Below are 14,432 nucleotides of genomic sequence, written 5' to 3' on the forward strand. Positions count from 1 at the left end.
AAGGCCCGTCTTCCCAGGGAGGAGAAGGGGGAAGGAGATGGGGGTGCGGGGTGCTTCTCCCTGGGTACCCCCTGCCCGGGGAGTGAGCATGGGTGCGGCCAGCGGCTCTGCAGGACTCACGCCAGTGTCACCGTGGAGGGGATTTCTGGGGAGCACGCGTGTGACTCTGCTTCTCAGACAGTTGAAGCCCCCGCTGTGCTCAGCCTCTGAAGGGCAGGAGGCCGGAGCAGACCGCAGCTGCGGGGCTTGTGACCCGAGGGAGGTGGAGACCAGGCCCTCTCGTTCTGATCAACACACGTGCGATTGCGAAATGTCAGTCAGGACACAACTGTCTCAAGTGACAGAGGCAGGAATCCTGCCTGCCTGCCTCAGTGCGCAGGGACAGCCGTGCTGCAGACGAGCTACGCTGCTTCGGGTACTTACAGCTGCAGGGACGAGTCTCCGGAGGGAAGTGCCGCAGAGCCGGGTTTGGCCTGTGGCCCAGCGGACAGCGGGCACCGCCCCCCGCCCCGCCCGCCCCGCCCGCTCACCTGTAGATGGGGTCCTGCATCAGCAGCACTTTGCTCTCGTCCCACGTCCACTCTTTCTTCTGCAACAAGAGAAGCTGTAGATGAATCAGTCAGGCTTGTCCTCACTACAGGCCCCAGGCATGTGGACCCCGGGGGCTTGTGACACACGCATCTGTCCTGGCCAATCGCCCTCTAAGAGGCCTGGAGCTGACGGCATGAAAGGACAGCGGAAAATGTCACGTCCAGTCCCCGCACGTCCCCCAAGCACTTCAGGGCTGTCTCTCCAGGGCGCAGAGGGCAGTGGGCGCCAAGACGGCCCCAGGCTCAGGATTTCAAGGGAACAAAAAAGCACACACCTGTTGGGGGAGGGGGGGCAGGGAGCCGGGAGAGCCATGCCTCAAAGGTGGGGGAGCCGGGCACGGGCTGTGGGGTAACCAGCCCGTCTTGAGTCACCCATGCAGGAGGTTCCTCCTGGCTCACAGGAGTGGGTGACAGGTGGGGACAGAGCGCTCCAAGGCAGTACTGGGGACCCCAGATGCTTGATGAGGTGGGCGGCACCCAGCATGTTGGGGGGACACCAGGGCTGGCAGCTGCCACAGGCTCCCAGGTACCCCCTCCCACCGTGGAGGGACAGAGGCCTGTCTTGCCCTCATTGGCCACGGTCACAGGTAGGGCTGCCCAGGCCAGCTGGGGAGGCACACTCATCTCTCCAGGAAAGAGGACAGGGAAAGGCAAGCAGGTGCATGCTGGGTAACTGTCCAGTGAGGGTGTCCGGCTCCGTGCATGTCTCAGCCAAGGTCACAGCCCAGTGGGTGTGGACACGGGGGCCCCACCAGGGACCAGGGGAAGTTACACGCAGGCCCTCAGGTGCATCAGGAGCTTGACTGAAACACACTGTGTACACCTGGCATGTACACACACATATTCACACACACACACACACACGTACACACATGCACACACACACAACACACACACATGTGTGTGCACACGCACGCACACACACGCACACACCACATGCATGCACACATGCACACATACACACACACATGCACACACACTCACACACTCACACACATGCCATTTAATCCCCAGGGTTTCATTCAGTGCAGCCCAGACACAGAACTGGACTTTGGCTGCCTTACCCGCATGCAACACCACATGCTGTTTCACAGAGAATGAAACCCAGCTCCAGCTAAGATTAACAGTTTTCCAACGTTGCCTTCCTAGAATCACGCACCGCCCTGTGCGTTTTGCCCCATTTGGAGCGAAGGCGGAAAAAAGGAGGCTGAACCTCCCTCTAAGAGCGAGCCCCCCAGACACATAAACACAGCCGCAACGGAGCCTCTCCTTCCTACGGAATCACCCGGGTGTTGCAGAGCCCTCACCTGACAGGTTTACCAGCCCCTCGTCAGGCTGGGTGACTTTCTCCATGCACCGTGCACTTGTCAGCATCCCCTCCCCTCACGACCTGGTGCTCACGCCTGGACCCCAACAGGTCTACACGGGGTCTGTCTGGTCAGCAGGATGAGGAACAGACGTCTCTGAACGAGCCCCCCTCACACAGCGAGGCCCGGCTGGCAGGGTCTCCACGACCTTACTGCACACATGACGCCGGCTCCAATGACACCCGGGGGGTTTGTCAGGGGAAACGCCTGCACACGTGAGCCCTTTAAACACACAGGTAACTGTTTACCACGGGGATTCTTTAAACAGCGGAGCGTGTTTAGAATGGGGCTTGATTTGGGGGACACTGCTGTAACGTGAGTATTAAATGATGTTAGACAAGCCGCGTCTACATCTGTGAACTTGTAGCTCAGCTCAGCTAGAACGTGTGCCCAGCACCTTCTCGGCTGCTGAGCGCGTCCCCCGAGCTTTTATTCTTGCGACTGTGTTTGGTTTTCGTAGTTCCACGGGGCTCCCCTTCTCTTTCCAGCTCCTCCCTGGTCTGAGGTCTGGAACTGCTCATGGGGGCATTTTTTCGACGCTGCTTTACATCTTTGTTGGATAATTCTAGCATCAGTCCTCTTGGCATTGCCATCTACTGTCTTTTTTTCATTGAAGCTGAGATTTTCCTCATTTCTGGTAAGGTGAGTGATTTTCAGCCACCTGGACACTTGGATTGTTATCATAAGAGTGTGAATGTTATTTAAACTGTGTTGTACCTGTCTTCCTGTGACGCTGCTCAGCAGGGGGAGGGTGTCCCCGAGGCCCTGCCAGGCCAGAGCAGAACTCCAGCTGCCCCGCTCGGCCTGTGGACACCCAAGGGTGTGGAAGGGGCTCCTGGCTGCTGGGAGGGGAGGGGCTCTGCTCCCACCGGAGCTCACGGGGAAGCCGTGCCTCCTGGCCCTGGCGGCTGCAGTCCAGGCCAGGTCCCCCGATGCCTCTGCAGTTGAAGGAGCCGACCCCCACCAGCCCTCTCCCCTCTCCCCACCCCCCCCACTTTCTATGAAGTCCTTACTTTAAAGGCACTTTAAAAAGTCAATGAGAAAAGAGGCTAGCTTAACTTGAAGGGAGGCTCTGCTTCATGGATCAGCCAAACTTTTCTGCAGCGAGAAAGCAGGTGTGTCCCACAGTGTCCCTGCAGGCCTCCCACGGCCGCGGGGTTCACGAACCAAGGACCCCGGCTCTGGTTTCTGAAATCTACTACTGTGTGTGCAGGAGCTCTGCTCCCAGCCCACGACTGAGTGTGCAGAGGGCTCAGGAGTCCTGCTGGTGACCCTTGCCTGCCTTGCCTTCCTCGCCCTGACCACCTCTCCCCCGCCCCCCGTCTGACAGCCGGACAGCGTCGCAGCCTTTGCCAGGTGCCCCCCATTTTCTCCCACACGCACTTAATCCTGACTTGGTATTTGCTTCTCAAAGGACTGAGAAGAACAGAGAGAGTGAGAAGGCAGGAAAGGAAAGATACGGGAAAGTCATCTTTAAGCTGCCTCATTTTTTATTCTCACAAGAAATTTCCCAGCTGACAGGCGCAAATTCCCCTCTGCCCTTTACGAACGTGTATTAATGCTTTCTTTCCACTCTTGAGGTTGATCTCAACCTTACAGACAAACACCCACCTCAGAGAAGTGGACTGGCTTCCCTTCCGAGGCCACCTCGTCAGGTGGGAATTACCGCCCCTCGCCGCCCGCAGACCCCATCTCTGAGCTCCTCCAGGGCTGAGGTCCAAGCCCTGCAGCCCGCACCAGGACCACACGGGGTTGGGGGGGCCGGGCACAGCTCAGAAGGCCCCCTGCCTGCCCCCTGCAGTGTCCCCAGTGCTGGCAGCCGGGCCTCCGGGCAGGGAACAGCGCGTGGGGGCTGGTTCACAGGCACGTCTGCCTGGAGCGGTGCCCGGAACAGAATGGGGACAGTCAGCACCGCGGCCCGGCCTCCCGCTGGCACCCGGCAACGGCCGTGGCGCCTCTGAAGCACCTCCCTGGGAACCCAGACGTGGAGGAAGAGGCTGTGCTGATATTCCTGTCCTGTCCCTGCTGGAAAGGTCAGCAGGCACACCCCAGGTCTGTAAGCTTCACCATCAGCGGTGCTCCTGGCACCGCCTCACAGACAAAACCCTCCGAGGCCACATGAACTCAGCCTGACGAGCTCTCGTGCTCCCGGCTGGAACAGAGTGAGTCTGAAAATACAGCTCTCACCCGTCTTCACAAACAGAAAACACGTTTCAAAACTGAGTCCTCACAAACGCACACGATTCCTAAGCCGCCTGTTTTAAAACGAGCAGAAAATAGAGAAGGAACACAGCGTGGCAGAGGGGCTGGGGTGCGTTCCGTCCTGGGGGTCAGGAGCGAGCCGGGGACCCGGCACAGTCACGGCCTCTGTTACTGTCTGTGGTCAAGGGGGGACCGGACGCGGTCTTTCCTGAAGCCCCTTCTCCCACATTCTGGCTCTTTAATCCCAAGCGCCCCCTTTTCTTACACAGTTAGATGCGAGTTCTGGGTTTCCATAGGAACGAGCAAGACTCCGTGGGCAGGAAGCTGGCTTCCTTGCCGCGCGACATCCCAGCGAGCCTGTCCTGTGACGTAGCTTTTCTCTAAGGATCTGAAGGGACCAGCACACGCTCAGGACACGCAGGTGGGAGGAAGCTGCGGGGACGCGCGCAGGACAGCCCCGGCTCACAGCCCCCCACCACTGGCGGACAGGGGGTCTGGGGGGAGCTGCCTCGCCTTCCTGTGTAAAACGGGCCTAAGAGCAGCCCCTGCCTCACAGGATGGGGTGACAGCCTAGGGGTGCTCATGTCCGTGCTGGCTGGGACTGTCAGCTGTCCTCGTCGCCATCTCGGTGTGTCCTCGGTTTGCGCCCACTGGCCCATCTCCCCCAACAGGACTGGGGTGGAGGGAAGACAAGGGTCCCCCCCTAAGGACTGTGGGGGGGAGACGAGTCACCTCGCTGCCACCTGACAGGAGCTGTGACAGACCGGTGTGCGTGCGCGGCCGTCAGCATGGTCAGTTCTGCTGGAAGGGGTCTGCGTCCAACACCCCCTGTGCCAGCCGGTCCCTGGACACGTGGACACACGGAAACTGCTTGCTAATGAGATGCAGAGCCTGAGGGTCAAGTAGCTGGTTTATCCGAGAAACCGTGTGACTCAGGCTGTCAGGTCCTTCCGTGGGAAACCCTGGCCGAAGCCCAAGTCTCATCTCTCTTCCTTAGAAGTTCGCTCCCGAGCACCCGGTGCTGCAGTGCGACTCCAGGCAACACTGTCACCGTTACAGCAAGGCCAGCTCCTCAGGCGGGACAGCTGAGGACAATGTCCTGATTGGCAGACATCAGAGCAAAGCCTGTCATCTTAGGGGCTGCGTTCACAGCACTAATACGACCGGACACCCAGAGGAACTGGGGACTATCACCTGCTGGTATCTGGTCAGGAAGACAGCGCTTTTAAGTGCTTGTGAATGTGACCAAACAAGTGCTCTGTGCGGCTGTGAGGGTGACACGGCTGTGAGGGTGGCCCGGCTATGAGGATGGCACGGCTGTGAGGGTGACACGGCTGTGAGGGTGACACGGCTGTGAGGGTGACACGGCTGTGAGGATGGCACGGCTGTGAGGGTGGCCCGGCTGTGAGGGTGGCCCGGCTGTGAGGATGGCACGGCTGTGAGGGTGACACGGCTGTGAGGGTGACACGGCTGTGAGGATGGCACAGCTGTGAGGGTGACACGGCTGTGAGGGTGACATGGCTGTGAGGGTGACACGGCTGTGAGGGTGACACGGCTGTGAGGGTGGCCCGGCTGTGCCCACATGGGAACAAAGCACCGAGGCTCCGAGCCACTGAGCAAGTCCCACCCAGACAGCACCACGCTCCGTGCTCTCCCCCGCAGGACGCAGGCCCCACTGACCCTCAGGGGCAGGCTGGGGTGAGGGGAGACGCGGGGTCTGCCCCAGATCTGCCTCTCCTCAGGAGGTGCACCTGCCCCAGAGAACCCAGGACAACACACGGAGTCGCTCGGCCTCGGGGGTCTGCCCTGTCCTAGCCTGTCGGTCCCCAAAGACACGGGTGAGTGTCGGTGACCTCCACGGCCCTGGAAGCAGGGGCACCAGGCGGCAGAGGGGGGTGGCTGCAGGTCCAGCGCCTACTCCGTCATCGTGTTGTCACATGACCACCAGAGACCTGAAGCTCAGAACCATCCAGCTGCACAGGCAGAGCCCAGACCAGAGTGGGACTCACCTCAGCCGAGGGCCCCTCCCACATGTCACTGACACGTCTGCAGGAGGAGGGGACACTCGACACTTTGACCCACCACTATGTGGCACAGGCACTGACCAATCAATGCAAGGCGTCAGGCTGCACGTGGCACCAGGGCAGCTACAGCTGTTCCTGCACCTGCCGCCGCCTGGCTTCTCTGCCTAAGCCATCAGGACGCCATCACCACAGGTCGCAGACATGAGTGCATCGCGTCTACCCTCACCCCAGTTCTATAAGCATGCAGAGAGGGAGACAGAGAGAGAGAGAGAGAGAGAGAGAGAGAGAGAGAGAGAGAGAGAGATGGGACACACACAGTCACACACCAGAGGACTGTCACGTGGGAATACGAGGACACAGCCTGATGGGTGTTAATGAGACTCATCTGTCAGGGGTGCTGGACCGTGGACGCTGAGATCAAAGGCGCTAACCCGGCCTCAGCCCGGCCCTGGGACGGGCACCAGGCGTGGGTGCAGCAGACAGGCGGCAGGCTCCCCTTCCCAAGCCTGGTGTCAGGAGAGTGCCATCTGGGAGGACCTGCCGGGCGCCTCTTCTGGGCGGGCCCAAGGCTGAGCCCACACGGGAGATCTGCAGGGCGGGTTCCCAGGGAAGTCACCGGCCCCGTGGCTCCCTGGGGGCTCCCTGGGGCACGCTCTCTGCTCGGCTTCCATCCGCTTAGAGGAGGTAGGCCGACTTTGCAGCACGAGACACCTTGGCACATAGCCGTCCTTGGGTGTCATGTGATCTTAGGCAAAAACTTAGACTCTCTGACCTCAGGTTTTTCACATGCAGAATAGGGGTGACACGGCACCTGGTACGTGACACATGGGGACATAGGGTGGCACATGTCCCCGAAGGACAAAGCTCTGAAGCCACCCACCGTGACCAGACCAGAGCTGTGCCAAGTCACCCAATGGGCAGGGCAGCCCTGACGGCTCTGAGACGTCAGTCGGTCGGTCGAAGTGCGTGTGTGCTGGGGTGGGGGAGGTGCCGTGTGCATGCGTGTGGGGCGCAGAGGTGATCGCCCCAGGGTGATGACAAGACGGGGACCAGGGTCCCCCCAGTGGAGGTTTATAAAGCCAGATATTTAATTAGCTCATGAACCTTGAAGGAATTGCCTTCTTCAACACACAACCAACACATAACAGTCGAGTGTTTTCCCCACATACACTCACTGCTGTCACCCCCACCAGGGACCGGCCACACCGGCCCTCCCGCACTGAACACGGGGTGGCGAGGCCTTCAGGGCCGTTTCAACAAACGGGCTGAAGAAGTACACCTGTGACAGGAGGACGCAGGACGCCCAGTGGGCTGGCTGCCACCTCAGACGGGACACGCTGCGGGAGCTTCTCTGGTCCACTCCCCGCAGAACCCTGGTGCGTGTCAGCACTGGGACGTAACGTATTTCCCAAGATCGAGACTCAAAGGCGAAGGTCCTAAAGTGTGTGTGGGGGGGGCAGTGGGGGGTGCCAGGATGACAGGCAACGGCGCTGCCACCCACGGGACACCAGGGCCCTGGCCCCACCTCACTCTCGGCTCCAGAAACAGCCTGTCCACACGCCGCTGGTCAGAGCGGCCACTCTGCAGGGAGAAAGTCTGCCCCACGCCCGTCACCGGCGTCCGGCGCAGAGCCACCCACCTTCTTCTTCTTCTTCAGAATCACCTTCACACCGTCCACTGAGACCATGACGCTCACTTTCTTCTTCTTGATGTTCTTGGCCTTAAACTCGTACTGCAAGGAAGAGAAAGCAAAGGCACTGCCGTCAGATCGGAGCACGTGCGGCCCCGCTGCCACAGTCGGGGCACGTGCGGCGCCTGGGGACACGGACGCCCAGGGCTGCGGGGCAGGTGGGTGTCACAGGAGGGCTCCGACAGCCTTGGGTTGGCACAGGGACTGAGCGGTCGCCGGTTTCAGCTCTCCGCCATCAGGCAGGACCACAGGATGGACCTCGTCTGTCCTGATGCCATGAAAACAGCCCAGTTTGAAAATCTCATCGGAAATCCAGAACCTCCCCTCACTAAGTCATTCCGCATCGAACTGCTTTCTTTGTCAGGTCGGTTTTCCTGCTGGAACCCCGCTCCCGCCTCAGTGAAGACAGGAGCAGCCCGTCTCCACACCAGGGTTTTTATGTCATGGGAATTGTAACTCGGAGTTATGCGCCCCCAGCTCACCCCCACTTTGTCGGCTGGTCAGTCTCCAAGCCTACGCACGGCCCTGTCAGCCTGAAGGTCTGGGGTTGGCGAGTGTTCCGGAAAGGACCTGAGCAGCGCCAGTTATTACAGCAGCCCCTGTGACTCTCTCACTCTGGAATGCGCTGGCCAGCGGCCTGCGCTGCTCACGCCGCCCAGCCCCCACGCTCTGCTTCTCGTCGCATCGGCTTGTTCCTGAGCCCGTGTGGGTGCCCAGAGCTGCTGGCACAACTCCGCGTGTCCTCACCAACCTCACCAACCTGCTGAGCACGTTCCCAGCCGGTACCTGGTCCCCATCCAGGTGTCACCACCCAACAAACTCACCCGCCAAACTGCGTCATCAAACACCCAGCTACAGATGAAAACGTGATAACACAGCACCCAGAGCCAAGCCCTCCGCTGAGGCCCCGGGCCCGGCCCTCCAGCCTTTCACACTGAGACCCCCCCCCACGCCAGCGCCCGAGCTCAGACAAGCACTCAGCTTCGCCCGCACACCCCCAAGTCCCCACACACTCACCACACTAGCCCTACCCTGCCCCACACCTAAGGACACATGTCCACCCCCTGGGGAGGGCACAGACTGCCCCCGAGGTCGGAAAGCGTGGTGAAGGGGCCTTGGCTGGGAAGGTGGCTTTCGGGGCAGGAAACAGCCAAATTCATTACTGTTTGGGACACTGGGGAGGGGTGGGGGGCATTTTCAGTGTCGAGAGGCCAGCATGCTGGTGGACAAATTAAAAAGACCCTCCGAGGGCAGGCAGCTGGGGCTGTGTCCTCAGGGGGGGGGCCTGTGGGGAGCGGCTGCTTCTGCAGGGACGAGACAGGCCAGGACCCCAACCATCGCATCTCCTGACCGGGAGCCTGTGACAGGACCACCCAAGGGACCCGGAGCCCGGAGGGGCGACCTGTGGAGCCAGGTTAGCAGCGCTGCTGGTGGGACCCGCTGCTTGCGGCCGCCCTTCCTGCAGAGCCCCGCAGCGGCGAGCACGCGTCAGTCAGAGCCTTCCCTACGTGCCAACAGGCGGGGTGCGTGAACAGCGCAGGTGAACAAGCCGCGCATCACGGCTGCACCCGGCCCCTGCCGTGCCCAGACCAGACCCTCCTCTAACTGGCCGCTCAGGGTCTCATGGAGGCAGGAAGGCCGACCATCAAAGTCACCTTCCGGCAGAAGAAAAAATGACACAACAGTGTGTAAAGTGTAATTCACGTCTACACACATATGTACACACACACATGAACACACACGCACGCGCGCACACACGCAGACACACAAAGGCGCTTCTGTAACTATGTTCCAAATAATATGTCGTTTTAACTATTTATTGGCTCGGAACGACTGTGCCGAGAGACAGCCCTTTTTCTCCAGGCTAAACGAGTTGAGTCCCTCTGTTTCGTCCCCCTTTTTTGATCAGGATGACGCTCTTTTGCAGCCAATGACAGTCAGGTCACTGCTCAGAAACCAACACTGACTTTTAAAGCTTGAATGTGTCTCTACATCCCAAGTCCCAAAATATCACCCATCAATCTCTTCCTTAAAATGTTCCAAATTATTTCTCGAAAAGGTGGGAAGAAGGCTCCTGGATCCGTGTCTGTCTCTCTCAGCCCCCCCTCCCGTCACTGGCCACAGGAATCCAGTGAAGATCAGGGCGGTGTGTTCGAGAACGAACAGTTACAGGGACCGAGGACCTCTCAGGGGTTTTGCTGTAAGAAACAGGCTGTCCCCAAACTCGACAAGCTTAAAAGACAGAGCCCGTGTCTCCCTCTGGTGGCCCTTGGGGTGGGGAGAGGCCGATCGTGGGAGGCTGGGTGTCCGGGGGCCTTTCCACCTGGAACCTTAACTCTCCTGATGTGGAAATCTGTCTTGTGTTGCTTCTTTGACAATTTCCTCCCATTAGTTTCTTCTTTTACTCTGTTTTGGACTCATACTTATCAGACGTCAGACTTCCTAGGCTGGCAAATCAGAGAATCAGGCTTTTCTCGCCTAACTTGTGTTCCTAATTTTTGGCTGAATTCTTCTTGGTCTTTTTTAACCTTTCGACTGACTTCCTTTTCAGTCTGACCATCATTTTCAATTCTGGAGACGTCCGACTGTTTCTTCACAGCACGCAGTTCTTGTTTTAGAGTGTAGTGTCTTAATTCTGTCTGGTTTTTGTTTTCAGGTTTCCCTTCGGACCTCTGTTTTCTTCAACTTCTTCCTCTCACTCATTCTTTTTGTCTCTTTATTATGTTGGACGGTTTCCGCATTTCATGAAAGATTTGGGGCTGCCCACTGCTATTTAAGGAGGAAGCAGTCGAAGCTACTGAAAATGCTGGGGGCCGGAGGGGACTTGCCTCGTGGACAAAACCTGCAAATGTCAGGCCTGAGACGTCGCTCTGGGACCATCCAGCTTCTCCAAAGAAGTCTCACGGTCCATATTCCAGCAGCTGGGAGGGAGCACAGGGTCCCGCCAGCTCCACACGAGGACGCCCACTTGAGGCCTTTGTGTGGGCGCCTCCCCCCAACCCCCCAACACCTGGTGCCTCCACTTCCTCAGCCTTCCTGGGGTCTTCCAGGCCCCTCACCTGCTCAATTGAAGCCATCAACACCCTACCCATTCTGTGTTTTAGGAAGTCCTTGAAATGTATTTATCGACTGTTTCCTGTTCTCTTGGTCCTGCTGGTTATTCGGTGCGGCTTCGGGAGCTGACAGCCACGCCAGCAGGTCTCACGTCCATGCCCTGACACGGGCCCTCTGGGGAGTCTTTCTGACGTAATTTTTGATGCTCAGGCTCCATCAGGCAGCCTCTTCTCCCCCAAACATCGGTTGGGGGGCGCTCACTTCAGGGCGGGCACGGCTCTGACCCCATGTAGGTTTTCCACATACTCCAGGCCTAGCTCACATGGTTCTCTTTCTTTGGCCGTGTCAAAAATCCCAATAGTTCCTCCCTGCATGTCATTATCACCTGTTTGTATTTGTCTGACCACTGCCACCGACAAACAGGAGCCAGCCAGGAACCGTGGACACGTGCGCGAACCCCTGCAGGAGAGGGGCTGCCCCACGCAGGATCCGGGACCCCTGCAGAAGCTGTAGAGAGGGTCTGAGCCTCCTACGTGCCTTCCTAAGAAGTCACTTCACCACCAACCTAACTGTGGCCTAACACTCCAGGGCTCACCGCGGAGATCCGTATCCAAAAGCGGAGCGATGTGCAGCCTGGTGAAATGCTCTAATGGACAGGTTATCGATCGGGACTGGCTAGGCGCCCAGCAGCCGACAGGAGGCAGCGCAGAGCTCGCCCAGGAGGGCGGACAGGCAGCCCTGTGGCCACCAGGGCTCAACAACAACAACAAAGGACCGGCTTTTGGCTCAGCGGGGAGGAAATGTCAGGAACCAGAGACAAACAGAATGAGGGCTTCTGGAATGTTCCGGAAAGTACGCTGACCACAGGTTGGGTGTTCCCTCGGTTTATACATGTCGTAACTCATGCTTCTCTTATCCACAGGTGAAATTTTGCAGCTTAAAGGACCAAATGTCCAGCTGCCACGCAGGGTGAGAGGTAAGGGAACTTCAGAAAGCACGCCAGGGGTGAGCCCCTGCAGGGTCTTCACTTTCTCCCCAACGAGAGTCCACGGGGGTGACCTGCACTTCCCGTGTGGCCTGGGATGGCCTCTGTCCACCAACCACTTTCTCTATCAGGCAGGTCTCGCCTTACACACTCCCCCGCCCCCCAAACTCATTCTACGAGGCCCGAACATTCCAGATCCCCCAGTCAGACATCACCCTCCATCGGAGCTCCCAGCACCACCCTGTGGCTGTGCAGCTCAGCGTGTCACACGCCAGGCTGAGGGACGTGTGCAGCGGTCTTGCTCAGCTCGGTCCCCCACTGGGCTGCGTGCACAGCACAGCTGGGATGGGGACACACCGCATCTAACTTCACTCTGAACACCTGACACGTAGTTGCTAACAAATGCTTGTCGAACAGCAGATGGTATATTTCTAACAAATTCAGTCATCTGATTTAATGCGTCACATCAGGAGGGAGACAGCCAGGGGTGGTACTAGATTCCTGTGGCTGCTGTAACAAATTACCACAATTTTAGTGGCTAAAAAACCCCACCAATTTAGTCTCTTATGGTTCCGGAGGCCCCAAGCCTGAGGCGCACGCCTGCAGGGCCACCGGATAAATCAGGACACTCTCCCATCGGAGAGCCTTAATGCAATCACATCCGCCAAGTCGCTTTTGTCATGTTAGGTCACACGGGGACATGGGCACCTCTGGGGCCATCACTCTGCCTAGCACAGGCAGGCACACTAACAACTGCAAAAAGCAATGGCCAGTAACCTAAAAGCAAGGGAAAAACAGAAAAAGATGGAAAGTAGAGGAGAATTAAAAACACACAAACGAAAAGGGAACAACCCGTGTCGCACGAGCCAGAAAGGAACCAGCACGGCGCCCTCAGGACTCTGGGGTAGCTCTCGGTTTCGGTCCAAGTTTACACACAGACTTCAAAACAGCAACTTGGAGTCATGAGAAAAAACGTGTCATTCTGCCAAGTTTGCTTTAAGAAAGGGCATGAGAGGCCATGAAATAACCAACGGCTATCACTGTTGAAAGATAGGACTAACGCGTACGGGGGAAGCTAGTTACAGGGAAATTTCACTACATGGAAAATCTTGTGTCTATGCCAAGTGAGATTTACTCTGTGCCGTGAACTCCATGTTTGCGTCCCCCCAAATCCATATGTTGAAATCCTAACCCCTGTGTGACACTGTCAGGAAGAGCCATCCGTGGGCCATGAGCAGGTCACGAGGACGGCACCCTCACTGGTGGGATGAGCACCAGTATCAAAGGACCCCAGAGCACCCCTCACCCTCTCCGCCACACGAGGACACAACAAGGCAACGGCCGCCTGTGTCCGGTAGAGGGCCGTAATCGGAGCCTGACCGCCTGGCGCCTTGGCCTTGGGCTTCCTGTGAGAACGCTGTCTCTGCTGAACAAGCCCGAGGCAGTCTGCTGTGGCGGCCCACACCCACACCCAGACCGTGTTTATCGGAGGGATTTCCTTCTATCCGGTCTACCTGGACTTACACATCCAAGTAAGTGGGAACCCTCCAAGCAGTCAGCGTGGGGACATATACTCCAATGAATAGTTATTGCCTGAACATTTATGGGAATCTCACTTTAAGATGATATTTAAGGACCAATATGTAAACTACCTCTTATCAATCTCATCACTTTGTAAGCACACCTCATTTTTTAGATGGAAGAGCAGTAAGATGACGTATCAGGATCGGCAGCATTGTGACACGGTTCTAAATCAAGTGTCATGTAATCTGACGAGAGTCAGGAGTGGGAGGTAAGACCTGGGTGCAGGTTCAAGGAGGAGAGCAGGGACGAGGAGGAACAGCGGGCGTAGCTGCTGAAATGAGGCTGCTTTCCAGGTGCCCCCCAGACAGGACCACACGCTGCATGTCTCACTCATCAACCGTCACATCTGGAGGGCATTAAGCGCACGCAGGTTACCCTGGTCTGGGCGCCTTCCTCTTAGGATGCCCAGTGGTGCCACGCGTCACAAAGCCCGTTTGTATTAGTGCTGACGGCGCAGCCCCGGGTAGCCGGGTACCAGCCCTGGAGACACGTGCTGCTCCCTTATTCCTGCCAGAGGTGGTGGGGACTTGACGTCATGGGTTCCCACCCCAGCCTGGGAGTCCAGGTTGTCTAAAGTCAAACCATGAGGCAGGTTTCTTCCACCGTCACCCACGCGGCTTCACACCCACTCACCCACACGGGCAGCCCACAACCGCCGTGCCGCCCACTTTCCTCCCGGTCACGAATGTGTCACGTTGCTGACAACAGGGCCCCATTAGCAACTTCCCAGGTGAGGCTGGGCGCCATCAGCGGCCCTGATATATGGCACTCCGGGGGTCGCCGAGCCCCACTCACACCCATGTTACCATAGAAACAACGTCACTACATTCTCAGAGGCTCTTGAAGGAGACAAAACCCAAACAATGCAGTTGGAATATGCGAGCTGCGAGCTGACAGGCTGCTTCAGAAAAAAAATAATAAAAAAATACACATTTA

The 14,432-nt window shown here is 58.1% G+C and overlaps 1 protein-coding gene across 4 annotated transcripts in view; it reads right to left on the reverse strand.

The window, feature by feature from the left end:
* Positions 1-14,432, reverse strand: part of LOC109392316 (carboxyl-terminal PDZ ligand of neuronal nitric oxide synthase protein-like) — a 98,514-nt gene that overhangs the window by 42,520 nt on the left and 41,562 nt on the right. For 2 of the 4 annotated variants that reach the window (XM_019660689.1, XM_019660686.1), the window contains exons 2-3: positions 7,823-7,915; positions 531-604 (exon numbers count right to left, since the gene is read on the reverse strand). In XM_019660689.1, the coding sequence (XP_019516234.1) occupies positions 531-604; positions 7,823-7,915 (167 nt within the window). Of the gene's footprint in view, positions 1-530; positions 605-7,822; positions 7,916-8,355; positions 8,456-14,432 lie in introns of those variants that run through there. The other 2 variants (XM_019660688.1, XM_019660687.1) reach the window with 2 other exon arrangements.

This window comes from Hipposideros armiger, unplaced genomic scaffold (genome assembly GCF_001890085.2).
Source record: "Hipposideros armiger isolate ML-2016 unplaced genomic scaffold, ASM189008v1 scaffold_324, whole genome shotgun sequence".
NCBI classification, from domain to species: Eukaryota; Metazoa; Chordata; class Mammalia; order Chiroptera; family Hipposideridae; genus Hipposideros; species Hipposideros armiger.